At 42.9% G+C, this 20,845-nt stretch overlaps 1 protein-coding gene across 2 annotated transcripts in view; it reads right to left on the bottom strand.

Annotated features, from left to right (window-relative positions):
* LOC132383581 (mediator of RNA polymerase II transcription subunit 30-like) overlaps positions 1–19,728 on the bottom strand; it is a 39,203-nt gene extending 19,475 nt beyond the window's left edge. For both annotated transcript variants that reach the window (XR_009508728.1, XM_059954727.1), the window contains exons 1-3: positions 19,626–19,728; positions 15,420–15,649; positions 5,060–5,218 (exon numbers count right to left, since the gene is read on the bottom strand). Coding sequence is in view for 1 of the 2 variants with exons in the window: in XM_059954727.1 (XP_059810710.1) it covers positions 5,060–5,218; positions 15,420–15,632 (372 nt within the window). In the remaining variant the exon portion in view is untranslated. The remainder of the gene's footprint in view (positions 1–5,059; positions 5,219–15,419; positions 15,650–19,625) is intronic.
* Positions 19,729–20,845: the final 1,117 nt, after the last annotated feature.

Here is a 20,845-nt window from a genome sequence, read left to right as displayed (position 1 = left end):
TTTTTGCTTGTCATTGGTTCACTTTCCAATCAAAAAGTTGTTTTAGTTGATGTTTATGCTCCAAATACTGACTGTCCTGAATTTTTTAAATGTCTATTTACATCCTTTCCTAATTTAAATGTATACATGTTGATAATGGGTGGGAACTTTAACTGTTGTTTAAACCCTTCGATGGATAGATCTAAGCCCACACAAGCTCTTCCGAATAAATCGGCCTCTCTTATTAATTCCTTTATGGTTGATTCTGGAATCTCCGAAATTTGGCGTTTTTTACATCCCAATGACAAAGAATTTTCATACTTTTCCCATGTTTATCATAATTATTCAAGATTCGACTACTTCTTTATTGATCATCGTTTACTTACAGATGTTATTGATTGTAAATATGATTCTATTACCATTTCTGATCATGCACCTTTGAAGCTATCTATTAAGACAATGGATTCATCTTCTAATGCTAAATCTTGGGAGGTTCAACTCTATTTTATTGCAGGACCCAGACTTCCTTAATTTTATTAAATAACAAATTGATTTGTTTTTCTCAACAAATTTTACAGAAGAGATCTCTAGTGGAACATTATGGGACACTTTTAAAGCATTTATTCGTGGACAGATTATTTCATACTCTGCTGGAGTTAGGAAACGAACTGATTCGGAAATATTAACATTGGTTGATAAAATTAAAGCAATTGATAAGATTTATTCAGTGACCCCTAGCAAAGAACTTTATAAAGAAAGAGTTGAACTTCAAATGGAGCATAGTCTGTTATTATCCTCTTCAATTGAAAATCAGTTAATTAAATCTAGAACCCAGTTTTATATACATGGAGATAAATCTGGCAAATTATTGGCTAATCAATTGAAAACTACTTCAGTTAAATGACAAATTACTAAGATTCGTAAACGAGATGGTGCTTTGATGATTGATCATAAAGAGATAAATAAAGCCTTTCAAGATTTTAATAATTCTTTATATCAATCAGAATTTGTTGAGGATTCTTCTATAATGGATGAATTATTAAGAAAATTGCATATCCCAAAATTAACTACGGAAAATAGTGTACTTCTAGATGCACCTATTACGGAAACCAAAATAAAAGAGGCTATTTTTTCAATGAATTCAGGTAAAGCCCCTGGTCCAGATGGTTATACTGTAGAATTTTTTAAATCCTTTTCCTCTATACTCTCTCCTTGGCTTTGTAAAATTTTCAAAGATGTGTTAACTGTAGGTAAATTGCCACAATCTTTTATGATGCCTCTATTTCTTTAATTCTTAAAAAAGATAAAGACCCCACTGAATGTGCATCCTATCAGCCTTTATCTTTGCTGAACACGGACTTTAAGATTTTTAGTAAAATTTTGGCCACTAGATTAGAAAATATATTACCTCGAATTATCTCTGAAGACCAGACTGGATTTATTAAAAATCATTATTCCTCTTTTAACATCAGAAAATTGATTAATATTATTTATACTCCTTCATCCAAAATACCAGAATGTGTCATTTCTTTAGGTGCTGAAAAAGCATTTGATAGAGTTGAATGGCCATATTTATTTAATACGTTGCAGCATTTTAATTTTAGTTCGAAATTTATATCATGGATTAAGTTAATATATTATAAACCTTTGGCTTCGGTTTTCACCAATAATCAAAGATCTCCTTTTTTTCAGTTATTTTGTGGTACAAGGCAAGGCTGTCCTTTAAGTCCTTTACTATTTGACATTGTTTTGGAACCTTTAACTATCGCCATTCGTGAATCACCTAATATTTTGGGTATTACCCGTGGGGAAGGGACTTACAAGTTATCATTATATGCTGATGATTTGTTACTATACATATCTGACCCTGAGAGATCTATTCCTGCTATTTCGTCCTTGCTAGCTCAGTTTAGTAGCTTTTCTGGTTACAAACTGAATTTTAATAAGAGTGAATTATTTCCATTAAATATGCAAGTTCCAATTTATAAACACTTACCATTTAAAGTTGTCGCAGATCATTTTACTTATTTGGGTATTAAAATTACCAAGAAACATAAGGATTTGTTTAAAGTTAATTTTTTACCTTTAATTGACCAAATTAAGCAACTTGTTACCAGGTGGTCCCCATTATCTTTGTCATTGGTTGGTCGAATTAATGCTATTAAGATGATAGTGTTACCCAAAATTTTTTATTTATTCCAAGCACTACCAATTTTTATTCCTAAATCTTTTTTTGATATTATTGATTCTAAAATATCTTCGTATCTGTGGCAGAATAAAAATCCTAGACTAAGCAAAAAATATTTACAGAAGCCTAAGAAGGAAGGTGGTTTGGCTTTGCCAAACCCGAGATTTTACTATTGGGCAGTCAATATTCGATATTTAATATTTTGGACACAAGAATCGACTATAGCATCTTGCCCACAATGGGTAAATTTGGAATGTAAATCTGTACAAGACTTTTCACTGTTTTCAATTTTAGGATCTTCACTTCCTTTTTCTTTATCTAAATTAAATAAACAAATAACGAATCCCATAGTTAAACATACATTGCGAATATGGTTTCAATTTCATAAATTTTTTGGCTTGTATAAGTTTATCTTATCAAGCCCTATTATATCTAACTTTTTTTTCCGACCCTCTTTTATGGATCAAGCCTTTGTATTATGGAAAACAAAAGGTATAAAATGTTTTTGTGATCTATTTTTAGATAACAGTTTTATGTCCTTTGTACAGCTAATAAATATAATTTACCTAAAACTCATTTTTTTTAAGATATTTGCAAGTTAGAAATTTCTTGAATAATATGTTACAGTCTTTTCCGAAATTATGTCCAATGGACATTACGGAAAAAATTTTAGCTCTGAATCCTTGCCAGAAGGGTTTAGTAGCCATCATTTATCATATGATCATGAAAATACAGCCAGAAGTGTCAGAAAAAATCAAGGAATGGGAAAAAGAACTTCATTGTCTTATACCCACTGAGCAGTGGGAGAAAATTTTACAATTAGTCAATTCCTCTTCTATTTGTGCTAAACATGCCCTAATACAATTTAAGGTTGTACATAGGGCTCACATGTCCAAGGATAAACTTCTCGATTTTACTCTCATGTTTATCCAATCTGTGACAGATGTCATTCTGAAGTAGCTTCATTGACCCACATGTTTTGGTCTTGCAAACACGAGGAAATCTGCAGATGCTGGAAATTCAAACAACAACACACATACAAAATGCTGGCGGAACACAGCAGGCCAGGCAGCATCTATAGGGAGAAGTGTTTCTCACTATATTGTGTGTTGTTGTTTTGGTCTTGCCCTTGTTTGCAAAATTATTGGAAAGATATTTTCGGTATTATTTCAACAGTTCTGAATATCAAATTGCAACCGCATCCTATTACTGCAATTTTCGGTTTACCAACGGTGGATAATAGTTGTTTATCCCCCCTCAGCTCGACGGATGATTGCATTTGTTACATTAATGGCTAGAAGATCTATCCTATTGAACTGGAAAGAAATTAATCCTCCAAATATATTTCAGTGGTTTACTCATACTATCTCTTATTCGAGCTTAGAAAAAATTAGAAGTGTTGTCTTTGATTCTTCAGTTAAATTTGAAGAAACTTGGAGACCATTTATCCAACATTTTCATATCAGTTAAACTGACTTTTCCTAAACCCTGCTTCTATTATCCTTAATTATTTGGATGGCGGTGCGGAGTTATTGACGCGACTGTGTATATTTGACATAATGCAATGGCCCATGTTGGTTATTGTTTTTTCCTTTTCTTCTTTTTTGGGGATTTTTTTTTCTTTTTTCACTCCCTTTTTTTGTAATTTCTATGAGTTTGGGAGGTTATTATATATGGACTATCATCTATATGAATTTATACTTAACCTATTAATTATGTACTTTCAAACTCTCTGTATTCATGTTTCATTTATGTTTAAAATTAATAAAAAGATTTAAAAAGAAAGAAAAGAATACAAACAACTTTGCACAATGTTCCTTTCAGTTAGTCCTGATGAAGGGTCTCAGCTCAAAACGTCGACAGCGCCTCTCCTTATAGATGCTGCCTGGCCTGCTGTGTTCCACCAGCATTTTGTGTGTGTTGTTCTTGTTCCAGTTGTTCTTTCCTGTATTATTTTATGTAGAGTTGTACAGTCATAGAAAGGTACAGCAAAGAAACAGGCCCTTTAGCACATCTAGTCCATGCTAAACCATTTAAACTGCCTATACCCATCGACCTGCACCGGGATCAATGCCCTCATACCACATGTGCATATCCAAACTTTTTTTAAAGGTTGAAATTGGGCTCACATGCACCACTGGTGATGGCAGATCATTCCACACTCTCACCAGCCTCTGAGTAAAGAAGTTCCCCTCCTGTTCCCCTTAAACTTTCCACCTTTAATGTAGCTCAATGAAGCGATCCCCCAGTTTATGTCCGGTCTTATTTCTGTGGCTCTAATTCTAATGACGTGATTTACTCTATCCCTGTAATTAAATCACATAATCACTTTAAACGTCTCAGACAGATTACAGTTTGGAGAAATATCCCCATAATACAAATGTTTGCCCCGATATCATTCTGATGTGCATGTTTTCCTCTGTTTGGATACAAGTGGGATGCCAAGGCCTTTGCTTATCACCCTCCCCTCTTGTCCTCAGTTGGAGTGGCTTGCTGTGTTATTTTGAAGGAGGACCACGTTGTCTCAGCCTGGAGTCATTCACGACCAAACAGGGAAGCAAAGTTCTAAATGAACCAATGTTTTTTTTAATAACAATTTTGTGGTCCTATTATCACATTCACCGATACTAACATCCATCTCACCAAATTAATCAAATTTAAACTCCTGAGCTACAGTGGTGGGACTTGAACTTGCAAGATGGGGTCTTTATCGTTTTATTGGCTAACTCAAATACCCTCACTTCCTTGCAAGTCCATGTATTATTGCAGAGGTCTGACTGCCCAAACGAGCCCCAAGTTCAGCATCACATTAAAGGAGAGGTGCAGGCTCATGCTAGAATCGTTTCAGACGTTGTCAGCGAAGTGCTTCACTGAAAACCAGTCTGCAATTACCTCCGTTATGGAGACATCCGACACGCCACACATCTCTCCACACTTATCGTACAACAGCCGAAGTTTCTTGAAGAGCAGGGTGAGCTGGCGTAGGTGCTCCTGCAGCTTGTTGTAGCGCTCCTGGTACACCACGTGATTCTGAGTCACGCCATTTGGAAGCTGCAATGGAAACAAGGAAGGGATACAGATTGGGCAGTTGAAGATACAAAGAAATAACCATGAACTTCCCCACAGTCCTGTTCACCCACAAGCTCCTCATTACTCCCTCCCTCCCCTATTCCCCCTCCCCCCGATCCCAACAGAGTACCACAATCTCTCGCTTGTGCTTGGAGGAAAGGTAGGTGCAGTAAGGATGAAAAACATAAGTTAATTGGAGTAACTATGATTATTGGCACAGAGTAGGTTAACGAGGATTTGAAGAGATTCTATAAAAGATTAGCTTTGTCACATGTACATCAAAACATACCGGGAAATGCATCTTTTTTTTTACAACTTCACTGTGGAAATCACAAGCGGAATGCCAGAAATGCAGGAGTGTCAGAGCACAGAAGTGAGCATCATGATATTACGAAGGAGAAGGTGCTTGAGAAGCTGAAAGGTCTGAAGGTGAGTAAGTACCGAAACCAGATGGACTACACTCTGGGTTTTGAAAGAGATGGTTGAAGAGGTTGTGGAGACACTAGTAATGATCTTTTTAGAATCACAACACCCTGCAATGATTCTGGGGAACTGGAAAATTGCAAATGTCACTCCATTCTTTAAGAAAGGAGCAAGGCAAAAGAAAGGAAATTATTTACAGGCCGGTTCGCCTGATTTCAGTGGTTGGGAAGATATTGGAGTCCATTACGAAGGATGAAGTTTCAGGGTACTTGAAGGTACGTGATAAAATAGGCCAAAGTCAGCATGGTTTCCTTCAGGAGAAATCATGCCTGACGAATCTATAGGCATTTTTTGAGGAGAGAGCAGGTAGGATAGACAGTCCATTATTTGGATTTACAGAAGGCATTTGACAAGGTGTCAATATGAGGCTGAGTAACAAGGTAAGAGCCCATGCTTTTGCAGGTAAAGTACTAACATGGATTGAAGACTGACTGACTGGCACGAGAGAAAGAGTGGGAATAAAAGGGGGCCTATTCTGGTTGGCTGCCAGTGACTAGTGGTGTTCCATGTTAATGATTTGGATGAAGGAATTGCGGCCAAGTTTGTGGACGATATTAAGATAGGTGGAGGAGGGGCAGGTAGTGTTGAAGAAGGGGGAGTCGCAGCAGGACTTAGATTTGGAGAATGGACTAAGAAGTGGCAGATGGAATATAATGAAGGGAGGTGGATGGGTACGCACTTTGGTAGAAGGAATAGAGGCAAGAATTGTTTTCTAAGTGGGGAGAAAAATGAAAAATCAGACGTACAAAGGGCTTGGAAGTGCTCGTGTAGGATTCGCTCAAGGTTAACTAGGAGATTGAATCAGTGGTAAGGGAGGCAAGTGCAGTCTTTGCATTCATTTTGAGAGGGCTAGAATACAAAAGCAAATATGTAACGCTGAGGCTCCATAAGGCATTGGTCAGGCCACACTTGTACCATTATGAGCAGGTTTGGGCCACTTGTCTAAGAAAAAATGTGCTGCCATTGGAGAGGGTCCAGAGAAGGTTCACCAGAACAATTCCTGGAATGAAAGAGTTAACGTATAAAGCGTGTTTGATGACTCTGAGCCTGTAGTTTAGAAGAATGAGGAGGGGGGGTTCTCATTGAAACCTATCGAATATTGAAAGGCCTAAATAGAGTGGATGTGGGGTGGAAGTTTCCTAAGGTGTGGGAGTCTAGGATAAAGACCAGAGGCACAGCCTCAGAATAGAAGGTCTTTCCTTTAGGACACGAGATGAGAAAAGTTTCTTTAGCCAGAAGGTAGTGTATCTGTGGAATTCATTACCACAGTCCTCTGCGCAGGCCTAGTCACTGGTTGTCCACGGGTCACTAGTCAGTGGAAGTTGATAGTCTGTTAATTAATCAGACATCAAAGATTATGGGGAGAAGGCAAGAGAATGGGGTTGAGAGGGTGAATGGTGGAGCAGGTGTGACGGGCCAAATTCTGCCCCAATGTCAGATGGCAGGGGCTCCCAACCTTTTTTATGCCACGGACAATACCATTAAGCAAGGGGTCCGTGGACCCAGGTTGGGACCAACAGTTTTGTGTTAATAACCTGCATAGTCCAGGAATTTTGCTGGGGACAGCCCACAACTCCAGCGCCAATATGGCATGTTCACAACTCACTCATCCAAAATGAACGTCTCTGAGATGCGAGTGGAAACCCGAGCACCCAGAGGAAACCACACAGTCATGGAGAAAACACACTAGCTATGTGAGCGAGAGATACAAGTGCAAAGGAAGAAAAACAAGATTGCAATCCATCGGCAGGTACTCGTAGCACGTTCAAGGTACGATAGTGTAGGTATATTGTTGTTCTACCAGTCACTGAGGTTCCAGCGAAATGGAATTCTATGTTATCAACCCCTCCAACCCTGAACTCTGGTGCCCTGTAGGGGTGTGTACTGAGCCCACTTCCCTACTCTTGCTTCACCTATGACTACACTCATCCTCCTGCTGCAGACTCAATCATCGAATTCGCAGAAGGCACAATTGTGATTGGCCTCATCACAACCAGTAATGAATCTGCATATAGAGAGGAGGTGCTGAAACTGTCCAATAGGTTGTGGTTCCTGCACCAGTCACACAACATCATGAAGACAAAGATAATTGATTTCAGAAAGGCAAGAGGTCCTGAACAAGCTCCACTATTTATAAACGGTGAGGTCGTGGAAAGGGTCTCCAGCTTCAGGTTTTCGAGATGAATATCACCGAGCAGCTCTGTTGGTCTGTCAACACAATTTGATAGTAGGGAAGGCACAACAGTGACTGTACCACCTGAATGCTTACGGAGAGATAATGTACCCCAAAAACTGCTGGCCAACTTAATATCGATGTGCAATAGAGAGCATACTGACATACGGAATGACAGTGTGGGACTCTACTGCAGCAAGACAGATCACAAAGCACTCCAATGGGTGAATAGGACAGCTCGGCATGTCATTGGGACTCAGCTACTGACCTGGAGACAACCTATAAGCCTCGATGCCTAAGGCATATTGATAACATCATTAAAGACCCATCCCATCCCGGACACCGTCTGTTCAGTCTCCTGCCATCTGGTAGGACATACAGAAACAACTTAGCCAAGATAGTAAGACTGAAAAAGTTTCTTCCCGAGGGCTGTTGTGCAGCTGAATAATGCTACACGTTGGCTTTTCGGTGTTGTCTGTTACTGGGTGTTGTTATTCCTTTTAATTAAGCCATACCTCATGCACTGTAAATATCTGTTTTGCACGGACTGGAGAATCTCATTGTCTCGAGCAATGACAATAAAGTTCTGTTCTATTAACCTTATTTGTACGTGACTCTGGAGAAATGTCTAGCTGCTACAGACTAGAGGGCAAACAGTTAAGAGAGTCAACAGGAAGGAAATTGGGGCAGTGAAGATGTTGAACATGCAAGGGATGGCAAAGAGATTTATTTTGACATAGTAACTTGCAGTGATCAGCAAGGCACTGCTTGAGAAGATCGAGGAAAGTAATTCAATAGTAACAATCAAATGAGAATTAATTATAGATGGAAAGGAGAAGTGTTGGGGAGATCAGGGCAAATGGAACTAATTTGATGGCTTTTTCAAAGGCCCAGCACTGACAGAGTGGTTTGTTGCAAGAGTCACATATTAGTGATTTCTTTTATATTAGATCTTGGAGCAATTTTCTTGCTTTGAAGATTTTTCTGTACAGGAATAAAAGCAAATGTCATTTCAACATCACTTTTTAATTAAATCACTTTGCAGGTGCTAAAGGGATTGGTTACATCTGACTGGTTTAATCACAGGATGTTTAACTGGGACACTGCACTGGAAATGAAAAATCAAAACCAGAGGCCTCAGAACGATGGGGAACACACAGAACGCTGGAGGACCGTGACAAGTCAGGCAGCATCCATGGAGGGGACTGAATAGTCGAGAGGTTATGCTGCAACTTTATGGAGCTCTGGTTAGGCCACATCTGGAGTACTGCACACAGTTCCGATCGCCCCGCTAAAGGAGGGATGCTGAGGCTTTGGAGGGGGTGCACGAGAGGTTCACCAGGACGCTGCCTGGTTTAGAGGGCACGTGCTACCACGAGAGGCTGGACAAACTTGGGTTGCTTTCTCTGGAGGCTGACGGGAGAACTGATAGACGTTTATGTGGGGCATAGACAGAGTGGACAGAGAGCATCTGTTCCCCAGGGTTGAAAGGTCTTACACCAAAGGGCATGGACTGAAGGTGAGGGGGGGGTAGGTACAAAGGAGATGTGAGGGGCAAGTTTGTTCACTCAGAGCTGTGGATGCCTGGAATGTGCTGCCCGGTAAGGTGGTAAAGGCAAATACATTAGAGGCTTTTAAGGGACATTGGGGGGGGGGGGGGGCACACAGATGTAAGGAAGATGGAGGGATATGGACATGGTGCAGGAAGGAGGAATATTAGTGTTTTTAATTTGCTTTCTTGCTGGTTCGGCACAACAATGTGAGCTAAATGGCCTGTTCCTGTGCTGCACTGTTCTCCGATCAGTGAACTTTTTATTGACATGCTCTCCTCAGTCACAGGAAGGCGAGGCAAGTTATATTCTCTCCTAACGGATGAGAATCTGCCAGCTACTACATGTGCAGAGTGTTCTAGAATATCAGGGAAAAGTAATCTGAGATTCCTTTGCTCAACTCTAATAAAAACAACAGCCATCTGTGACAGGGAGAAGAAGGCCTGTTCTGGAGTACTGTGTCCGGGCCTGTCAGTGTCCGACAAAAAGAAAAACAACCCAATTTTCCAACCGTAATTCAATTTGTTTTTATGAAGATCGGCTGTACTTGTCACGTGTACGGTGACATGCATTGGTTGTGTCAGTGCACATCACCACACTCCTGCGCACTCACAACTTCCTACCCGGGGAGATGAAACACTCTGGTTCTGTCGACTGCGTAAGTCTGGGGGAGACGATCTCTGGCCCCAACAAACGTGTGAGATCGAGGCGCGAGCCCCACCCCAAAATGCCGCGGGATTCGTTACCGTTACAAATCAGTGCCACGAAATAGCAAACAGCACCCCGCACTCAATTAAAAAATCTGGCTTTATAGTTCTTAATGTGACTAAGGGTTAGTACAGAAAGAATGACTATTTAATGAAATAGTCCCACATGCACCCGTTGGAGCGCAGGGTTTCCCCTTCGCCAATCCTCCTTCGAACACCCCGGGCTTCGCGGCATCACGGCCCGCTCCAGTCAAGTCCTACGACCTCCTCCCCTCGAACAAAAGCGCCACGCCCAGCCTCAGTGCCCCTCGCTAGAGAAACCTCTCCTTCGGTCTGGCCATCCTAACTGGATGGCACACAATTCTTATCTTCAACAGTGACTCAAACAAGCAGTTTGCAGCAGCATGACGGTGAAAGATATGAACCAGGGCATTACACGTGGGAGGAAACCGGAGCACCCGGAGGAAAGGCACGCGGTCCCAGGGAGAACCTGCAAACCCCTTACAGACTGTGGCAGGAACTGAACCACTGAGCCCAGATCGTCGGCGCTGTGTAGCTAACCAATGCACGACTGTGCTGCGAACTTCCTCTAATAAAATCTTCCCACACACACCAACTTTATCTTCGGAATAATTTTCAATGTTATTGGTCAAGGTACTGCCAATTCTGATTTAATTAGTTACATTAGTTCGTGCTTTGCTCACACAGCCTTCCCGAAGACAGACACGGGAGTGTTCACAAAGATGTCTGAGCACGGTAGTGTCAAGCACAGGCGCCAGGGTAGGTCAGTGGTGAGCGTGAAGCTATCACCGCTCACCACATCAGAGTTCAGAGGTCGATCCGGACATCATCCGTAAGGAGCCTGTATGCCTCCCCCGTGTCTGGGTGGGCATTCTCCGGGCGTCTGCTTTCCTCCCACAGTCCGAAGACGTACCAGTTCGTGAGTTAATTGATCGTTGTAAGTTGCCCTGTGGTTAGACCAGGGTGACCTCAGGATCATTCCAGGCTACAGTTGCTGCCTGCTCCATATATGTGAACTGTTAATCTCACAGATCCATGGTCTCTCGAGACACACAATCTCCCTCATTACCGTCCTTGCACCTTATTCACATATAAATGACATATGTAAAATATAAACATATGAAATTATGAATGGGGTAGATACGAGAGGCAGGAAGGTTGTTTCCGCTGGTCGGCGAGACTGGAACTAGGGGACATAGCCTCAAGATTCCAGGGAGAAGATTTAGGTTAAGGTTTTCCTCTTCCACAAGGAAACACAGTTCTGGGAAACCTGCACTTGAAGATTATGATCTGCAGATGTCAGGATCTGAAGCAACCCACGAGGTGCTGAAGTAACCATTTAGGTATATTTCCCAATCCCCTCTGCCTGATCTGCTGAGTTCCTCCAGCACTTTGCATTGAGACCTGCCTGGAAAATTTTAAAAGAGTGTTTGCTGCTACAATGCTGCTCTAAAGTACTTTTCAAATTACCTCAATGAAAGGTGGTTATTTTAATCGAACCATGATCTGTATTCTGCTGGAGGTCACCCTCTCACATCAGACCCATCAGGCCGATATTGTCCTATATGGTGCAGCCCAAAAATATCCGCATTACAACTGAAAGGGAGGACAAGGTGCAGAGGAAGCAATGGGCCTCCCAGGACCTTCTCCTCTTCTGTTTCTGTCTTGATCCAGCTCCTTAGCCAATGCACATCAAGGATCACAACAGAGGTGGGAAGAGGGGCAGACAGGCAGACACAAACCTGAACTTAAAACCCCACACCCCAAAGAACTAGTTACCACAGAAGCAAGACTGTGGAATTCCACTTCTTCTCTTTCCGAGCCAGGGCAGCTGATGAGCATTTTCCAGTAACGAGCCCAGTTGGCAATTTATACTCAAAACAGCAACTTCTTAAAAATCATAACACAGTTAAGACAACAATCCCATTTTAGTGAGACCAATTGTTATTATCTTAACAACTACGGAACTCAAATTGTGGTGAAAGGTAGTGGATATGGCCCAGCATATCATGGGTTAAGCCCTCCCTGCCATTGTGCATATCTACTTGAAATGCTGCTGAAGAAAAGCACGTCCATCAGAGATCCTCCCCACCCAGGCCGTGCTCTCTTCTCTCTGCTGCCATCAGGTAGAAGGTACAGGAGCCTCAGGACTCCCACCACCCAGGCCGTGCTCTCTTCTCACTGCTGCCATCAGGTAGAAGGTACAGGAGCCTCAGGACTCCCACCACCCAGGCCGTGCTCTCTTCTCTCTGCTGCCATCAGGTAGAAGGTACAGGAGCCTCAGGACTCCCACCACCCAGGCCGTGCTCTCTTCTCTCTGCTGCCATCAGGTAGAAGGTACAAGACCTCAGGACTCACACCACCAGGTTCAAGAACAGTTACAACTGTCAGGCTCATGATTAAAAAGGGATAACTACACTTGATTGGTCCATCATTAAAACGTTCCTACATCCAGCGATCTCACTTTAAGGACTCTTTATCACAGTATCTCATGTTCTTGTTATTTATTTCTATTTGCATTTGCAGAGTTTGTTGCCTTCTGCACTCTGGTTGATCTTTCCTCGATCCTGTTATAGTTACTATGTATAGATTTGCTGATTATACCCACGGGAAAGGGAATCCCAGAGATGTATATGGTGACATATACTGCATGTACTTTGATAATAAAATTTTCTTTGAACTTTGAATTGACTTCCCTCAGACTAGTTCATTTTTCTGCAGAAGTTTTAGAAATCCTGCCCACTTTTCCAGAATTCAAATTTTCAAGTTGTTGTCCTCCACTCGTGTGCAAGGAATACTGGTTCAAATTTAAAAATAAACATCTCAGTTCTCTTGAAAACGAATGCTGAAACCAAAGGCAAGCGAGATTGTTCACAAACAACAGTGCCATCTGCTGGTTAATGAGTCGTATTGCAACTCCTAAGGATATGAGTGACTGAACTAAAAGTGCTGAATACGATTTTTTTGAACCGGACTTAACCCAAACAACACTATAAATATGAATCACAGACACGTGACTGCAAGAAACTGTAGAGTTGTTCAGTGCATCACATGAACCATCCTCCCCCTCTAGGCACTCAGTCTACCTCAGTCCAGCATCATAGACCCGCTCAGCTCTTCCAGCAGCTGGTTGCTTCTTGTTGCCGATTTCCTGTGGTTTGAACTAGAACCAGTCTCAGTGTTCTCGGCAAGATAATTAGGGCTCAAATGTTTGAAATTTCCTCATTTAGAAAGGGTGGAGAATCTATGGAACTCTCCACCAGAGGGCTGTAGAAGTCAATTTGTTGAATTTATTTAAGGCGATAGATTCCAAGAAACAGAATGCATTGAGGAAAACAGAAACAGGAATCTGTTGTTCATCAACACATGGAATAGATGAAAAAGCACAAAGTGCTGAATATTCAATTCATGCACCTACCACAAATGGCACATTAGACAGCATTAAAACAGGAACACGGTCACTTTCAAAGGAGGGGAGCACACCGGACAGGGAGGAGTTGGAACAGCAAATCCCCTCCAAGTCAAAGCAACAAAAGGTACAGGTGCCAAAGGTGAAAGCTGTTTTTGAAAAAGACAACTTTGTCTGGGATGCTGCGGAAAAACAAGTTAAAATCCCACCACAGCAATCTGAACTCACTTCATCGTCAGTCCAGAAGGGGCTGCAGCTCAGAAACTAATTTACTCATAGCCATAAATTCAGGCTCGTTCCTTTCTCCTGCCCGATTACTTCATCTGCCAATTCTCTCTCCTGCACTTGGCCTAGTTTCCCCTCCAGTCCAGGGATTCCCAAACATTCTTTATGCCATGGACCAATACCATTAAGCATGGGGCCACTGGACCCCATTTTGGGAACCCCTGCCTAAATCAAGCTCCACCATTTGCTAGATATTTATTCTCATCTTTCAGTGAGAAAGATAATGCCCAAAACTCTGTTGCCTTTATTAGTGATAATCTCAGAAGTAGAAAAACCTCTGCATCTAGCCTATCAAATCCTTTCATAACTTTTTTTTAAAAGTTATACTCCAACATCCCTGCATTTCCAGAAAAGAGTTCCACCTTGTTCAAGTTTTACACATCGGTGTGCTGTGATGCACTGAAGTTCAAGTTCAGGTTTATTGTCATTGGACCGTACGTGTATTGCCAAACAAAACAACATTCCTCTGGACCAAGGTGCACAACACAAAACATATAATTCAGACATGTAACACATAAGGTAACGTTACCACCATTAATTAACAAATAATCAGGTGTATGTGCGACACAATTTAAAAAGTAAACAGTATGACGCGACTGGGGCTTCATACATGATAAGACCTGGGTAATGACAGGGAGTTCTGTAGTCTTACAGCCTGGGGGAAGGAACTGTTTCCCATCCTCGCCTCTCTTTTATACTTTATGCAACTGAAGAAACTTTTGCTATCCTCTGGAATATTATTGGCTTGCTTATTCTCGTATTCCATCTTTACCTTATGATTTACTTTTTAAGTTGCCTTCTGTTGTCATTTGAAAACTGCCCACAAGTTTTTGAAAAATAAATCATAAGCACATATTTTGGGTTTGACCTGGAAAGTTCCCTCATTTTGAGCAGCATGAAGTTGAGGTGGATGGGAACAGGCTGTGGCTGGTTGCCCGCAGGACCAGTTACCTGTGTTGCCCGCAGGACCAGTTACCTGTGTTGCCCGCAGGACCAATTACCTGTGTTGGTTGCCCGCAGGACCAGTTACCTGTGTTGCCCGCAGGACCAGTTACCTGTGTTGCCCGCAGGACCAGTTACCTGCGTTGCCCGCAGGACCAGTTACCTGCGTTGCCCGCAGGACCAGTTACCTGCGTTGCCCGCAGGACCAGTTACCTGCGTTGCCCGCAGGACCAGTTACCTGCGTTGCCCGCAGGACCAGTTACCTGCGTTGCCCGCAGGACCAGTTACCTGCGTTGCCCGCAGGACCAGTTACCTGCGTTGCCCGCAGGACCAATTATCTGTGTTGCAAGCAGGACCAGTTACCTGTGTTGCCCGCAGGACCAGTTACCTGTGTTGCCCGGAGGACCAGTTACCTGTGTTGCCCGCAGGACCAGTTACCTGCTTTGCCCGCAGGACCAGTTACCTGTGTTGCCCGCAGGACCAGTTACCTGTGTTGCCCGCAGGACCAGTTACCTGTGTTGCCCGCAGGACCAGTTACCTGTGTTGCCCGCAGGACCAGTTACCTGTGTTGCCCGCAGGACCAGTTACCTGTGTTGCCCGCAGGACCAGTTACCTGTGTTGCCCGGAGCATATGAAAGATGTCCATGGTACGCGCCACAATGTCCTGGACAGTTTCCTGGCCGACCTTGCAGAGGGTGACACACATGATTTCACGAAGAGCACTCTGTGGCTGCTGTGGGGGGGTTGGCGCAGAAGCATGGACAGGGGCCACAGGTTGTGAATGGAGGCCAGGGATCCTAGGCCCTCCCCCTGGGAGTGTTGTCATTATCTGTCAAGGCAAATCTGTAGATCAGGGGAAGGGGGTGACAAAGGCAGAGAGGATTAGCAAAACAGCTCTTAGTTTAGAAAAATTAAAGTGTTCAGAAAGATAAAGAGATTTTATACTAAAAAGATGCAGGATCTTAAAATTTGATCCAGCCCATTCATTGAAGAATTAGGCCATTCAGCCCATCGAGCCATCATGGCTAATTTATTATCCCTCTCAACCCCATTCACCTGCCTTCCTCTGTAACCTTTGACACCCTGACTAATCAAGAACTTATCAACCTCCACTTTAAATATACCCAATGACTGTTCTCCACAGCTGTCAGTGGCACCGAATTCCACAGACTCGGTCTAAAGATATTCCTCCTCAACTCTGTTTTAAAGGAACATCCTTGTATTCCGAGGCTGTGCCCTCTGGTCCTGGACTGTCCCACTCCAGCCAAGCAGAAAGGCGGAATGGGAGCGGCTGTATCTAGGAAATTTCCCACCGAACAAAGAACAACTCAATAAACTGCAACCCATAAGATGCAGCATCAAAATGAAATGGGGAAAAAATACTCCCCCCTTCCAGTTTCCTGCAAAGCTGTTGATGTTTTCAAGGAACACACACAAAATGCTGGTGGAACACAGCAGGCCAGGCAGCACCTTTTGGGAGAAGCGCTGTCGACGTTTTGGGCCGAGACCTTCGTCAGGACCAATGTTTTCAAGGCATTACCAAACGATCAGTGCAGGCAGTATTGCTTTGAATTCTCATGATTTTTATAGATAATCACCAAACAAGTTGAATCTTATGACAGCTCATCTATTCAGATGTATTTAATAATTGTAATTAACCTAATTTGGGTCTCAGTCGAGAGACCTTCCTATCTGGAGTGGATTCTTATTGAAACCTGCTGAGTGTTGAAAACAGTGGACAGACTGGATGTGGAGAGGACATGAGAGTCCAGGAGCACAGCTTCAGAACACAAGGATGTCATTTCAGAACAGAGATGAGGGTGGTGAATCCGCGGAATTCGGTGCCACTGACAGCTGTGGAGGCCAAACATTTATAAATGGAGATTGATATATTCTTGATTAGTCAGGGTGTCAAAGGTTACAATGAGTTTTTCCAGTGTGTCTTTTGGAGAAACATGTAAATAGGATGGGGTTTACAGGTCATTTCGAATGCAGAAGATCTCATGTCAAATCTTCAGTGAAGAGAAATGGGAACCATTCTCAGAGTCTCGGTGAAAATGTATGCACTAATAAATACAAACTAATTAATAGCTGATCGTTAGCTCAATCCTGTTTCTCAGGACTTGTAGGACACAGTGTATTGAGAGAGGTTGATAACTACAGAACACCCACTGCACATTTTCCATTCCCATCACAGGTGAAGCCCCCGTCACCACTGAGCACACTATTGCTGGAAAACAGCATCCATCATCAGGGACCCCCACCGCTCAGGACAGTGTCCTCCTCACTGCTGCCATCAGCAAGAAGGAACAGGAGCCTCAGGGCTCACACCAGCAGGTTCAGGAAGTTATTACCCCTCAACTGACAGGCTCTTGAACCAAAGGGGATAACCTCACTGCCTCATCACTGAACTGTTCCCACAACCTAAGGACTCTTCAATATTGTAATCAATATTTATTGTTTGTTTATTTATTATTTTTGTATTTGCACACTGGTTGAATGCCCAGGTTGGAGTGTCTTTCACTGATTCCGTTATGGTTATTATTCTCTTGATTTATTGAGTATGCCTACAGGAAAATGAATCTCGGGCTTGTATATGGTGAGATATTTCCTCTGAACTTTGGGAAAAGCCCAGAGCCAGTGGCAAGGTGGGTTAACATTCAGTCTCGCACTTGATGCTGCATGTGCAGCCGCCAGTCCCAAGCGAGCCCCGAGACTTAATCACCTCCGCTAGAAAGTCCATCTTTGCATGCTGTCAATTTCTTTCATGCAGTGCCTTTGAAAGCGTTGCTCAACTAAAGTGACGTTACTTAAAAAGGTGTGCTTTCTAACTAAATCAGTGATCACAACCGTCACCCTACAGCGCAGAATCAGAATGTGGGTGAGAACAATCTCTGAGGTGGCCATTACACCTTAACAAACCACAGGTTTCTCACGCACACCCCTTCCTCATCACCACTCACACCTGTAACAATTCTATTTCCCCCTTTCAAGTAAATAAAAATAATCATTCTGCAATTAACGGGTAGAGTTTTCAAGATTCAGGGCTGTTTAATTTCATCTCCAGTGTACGCGTAATTGTGAACAAAACAAGAACAAAACTGCTCCCCCAGATCCTACGCATAAAAGCCACAAAGATAAAGAGCACAATAATAAAAAATAAAACATTAAATATAAATACATAATATAGCTTATATACATTGATGTCCATAAAGTGGCACTAGGCTGTACATAAGGGGACTGACAAGAAATAGTAAAGTAGTGGTGGAGTTAAAGGGCAGAGGTGTTAATCAGTCTTACTGCTAGGGGAAATTAACGGTTCTTGATCTATTTATTTCCTTGTGCCACTGTTTCTTTTGTGTGTGGTTACCTTGTGCCTCCACACCTCCCTAGTCCTCTGCTCCATGTAAACTTGTTGCTTTCACTACAGTCTGTCAACGTTCACTTACCCAGCCAGGTGTCAATCACTCATCCGTTCTGTATATTTGAATCATTCTGCGTTTTGTCAGCTACACCTTCACAAATCAGCGGCAACTGCAGACTGAATATATTCTTGCCCAGTGTTTCAGTTTGTTTCACCGCTTATACAGAAAAGGGGATTTCTACTATCCCTGCTCTAAAAAGCTGACAAAGACCTCGGTGGCATGCGGCCTAAATATCTGAGGATTACTCCTTTTTGGATTCTCCCCGACCTCGCCGGAAATCGCCTATCTATCCAGCATATTAAACACATCAAGCAGATTTGGGCTTCGTTTTCAAAAGTGTGCTTTCACAGCTGTCACCGAGAATGTTCACTAGATTTATGCAACCCTTTTCAAAGGTTAATTTTGAAATAAAATGAAGATTGAATGAGTTAGTCTTTAGCGGGACATCTGCTGAATGGTTGTTCCTAGACAGTGTTGATGTCAAACGGGGCGAGATCAAAGTGGGAGAGAAGAGGGCGGGAAGAAGCAACGAGGACATGAGGAAGGAATCTTGCATTATCTTTGAAGATGCCATGACAAACGTTATCTCGTGTTCGAAAGGTCTGCATAATTGTTTCATAATCCAATTAGAGTGATAACTGACAAAGTTTGCCCTCCCCACTGCCGAACAATCCAGCTTGTAAAAATTCAACAACATGCGTCTACCATTGTGCAACGTGGGCAACCAGGGAAGAATCTGAGATCGGCTCCCTTTTGTTTGAAATCCTTTTAAGATTTAAAATGTCTGGTAATTAGCAATGTAGGGCCCCCTTGCCTGAGAAGGGGCCTCCGCCATTGTACCGATTTACCATTATCAAAGGAATGAAAGCGACTTAAATCGCAACAGAAGGTCGTGTCGAGAGAAAATCAAACCCAACTCATTCAAAGTAATCTTGATTTTAAGGCTGATTAAAACACGTATTCGGAAGAGATGAGAGAATTGTTTTCAAATAAATGGAAATAGGAGCAGGCCATTCAATAATATCATGGCCGATCTAGCTGCTGCCTTCTTTCATAGCAGGAAATCCGTGCTATGATCTGGGAAGGGAAAATGCGTGGCCTCCCCGATACATTGTAACAAGCATTTCGAACACTCGTGGACCCAGCATTCGAAACATGTCGCAATATTCCGAGTACGCGATACAAAGTATCGCCTCTCCTCGCAAACGTAACGCAGGAATGAATTGCACTCAACTACGACCGCAAACACAGAAGTGAGGGGGCGACGATATTTCAAAACAGAGCCGAACCTTCTGACTATAAGAAAGTTAACATGTTACTCCGTATAAATCCACACAGGTGAGGTCAGAATCGCGCCGCGTTTGCCAAACAGAAAATAAAACTTTGCTTTTTACCCTTTCAAGCTTCAAATCCCAATCAGCCAGATTCTGCCTAACCTTCTCCAAACGGAAAACATAAACTTTCTGTATCGTAACAGGAAGGAACTTTGTTATTCGGAAAAGAAGGTGACTTCACTTCCGCATTTTGTATTGTGCTGTTTGATTGGTCGCTCTCTCTAATGAAACGATAGGGACAAGTGAATAGTTTCTAAGCCGTGAAACACCATGGATACTATTTATTACAAAACCGACATCCCGTGTGTGGTGTGTTAACGGAAAACTTCAAGTAGATTCCGTTCGCAGCGGCTGTCTAGCGCAGGCAAGGCCGTCTCGCCCACCACTGAGCCTTTCTCCGTTACTTAGATCCGTACACGGCTAAGGCATGGCGACTTAGCCCCTTAACGTCTTCACTAATGTTCAGTTAAAGAACCCTAAACCTATGGTTTCTTGGCCTCCTGCGTGGTACCCAAAACGCATGGATAGTCTTCATGGGATTTCAAGGGAGTTTGGGTTCTAACTCAACTGATTTTTTTAACATATTAATTGAAGGGGTAGACTGCCCGCATTTAAATGTTCATCCAGAGTCGCCGTATGGAAGAGTAAACATTTCCCCAGCGTTTTGTGTGTGTTGTAACTGAAGCCAAGTGGGTGGGGGAGGAGGATGAAGAGAGGAGCGGGAAAGTGCTAGGTGGAAAGGCAAAGGGCTGGAGAAGAGAGAATCTGACAGTGGCAGGTGGGAGGAAGGAGGGGTACCCGGGGAAGGTGATAGGCGGGCAAGAAGATGCAAGACTCCAAAGTGGGGAATTGATGCACCATCAATAACTCACACTGAGACGTAAGGCGAGATATCGGCTTTTATTGACTGGAAGAAGGAACCAGGAGTGAGTGTCCATCATACTATGACCTGGAGACTGAGGCAGAGCGTCAGGCCTCAGATCGCCTTTATACAGGGGCCTGTGGGAGGAGCCACAGGAGCAGTCAGCAGGGGGCGTGTCCAGACAGGCACATAGTTCACCACGGGAATAGAAGATGAGGGATAGGGGAAGGGAAAAATCACTGGAGGGAGAAGTCAATGTTACTACCATCAGGTTGGAGGCTAGCGAGATGGAATACGAGGTGTTGCTTCTCCACTCTGAGAGTGGCGTCATCATGACGGAGCTAAAGGCCACGTGTCAGAATGGGAATGGGAATCGGAATTAAAATGGATGGCCACTTTCGGCCGATGGAGCAGAGGT

The sequence above is a fragment of the Hypanus sabinus genome, chromosome 30 (genome assembly GCF_030144855.1).
Source record: "Hypanus sabinus isolate sHypSab1 chromosome 30, sHypSab1.hap1, whole genome shotgun sequence".
In the NCBI taxonomy this organism is placed as follows: domain Eukaryota; kingdom Metazoa; phylum Chordata; class Chondrichthyes; order Myliobatiformes; family Dasyatidae; genus Hypanus; species Hypanus sabinus.
Note: the sequence above shows the minus strand (reverse complement) of the source record. Positions and strands in the feature narration are given on the sequence as shown.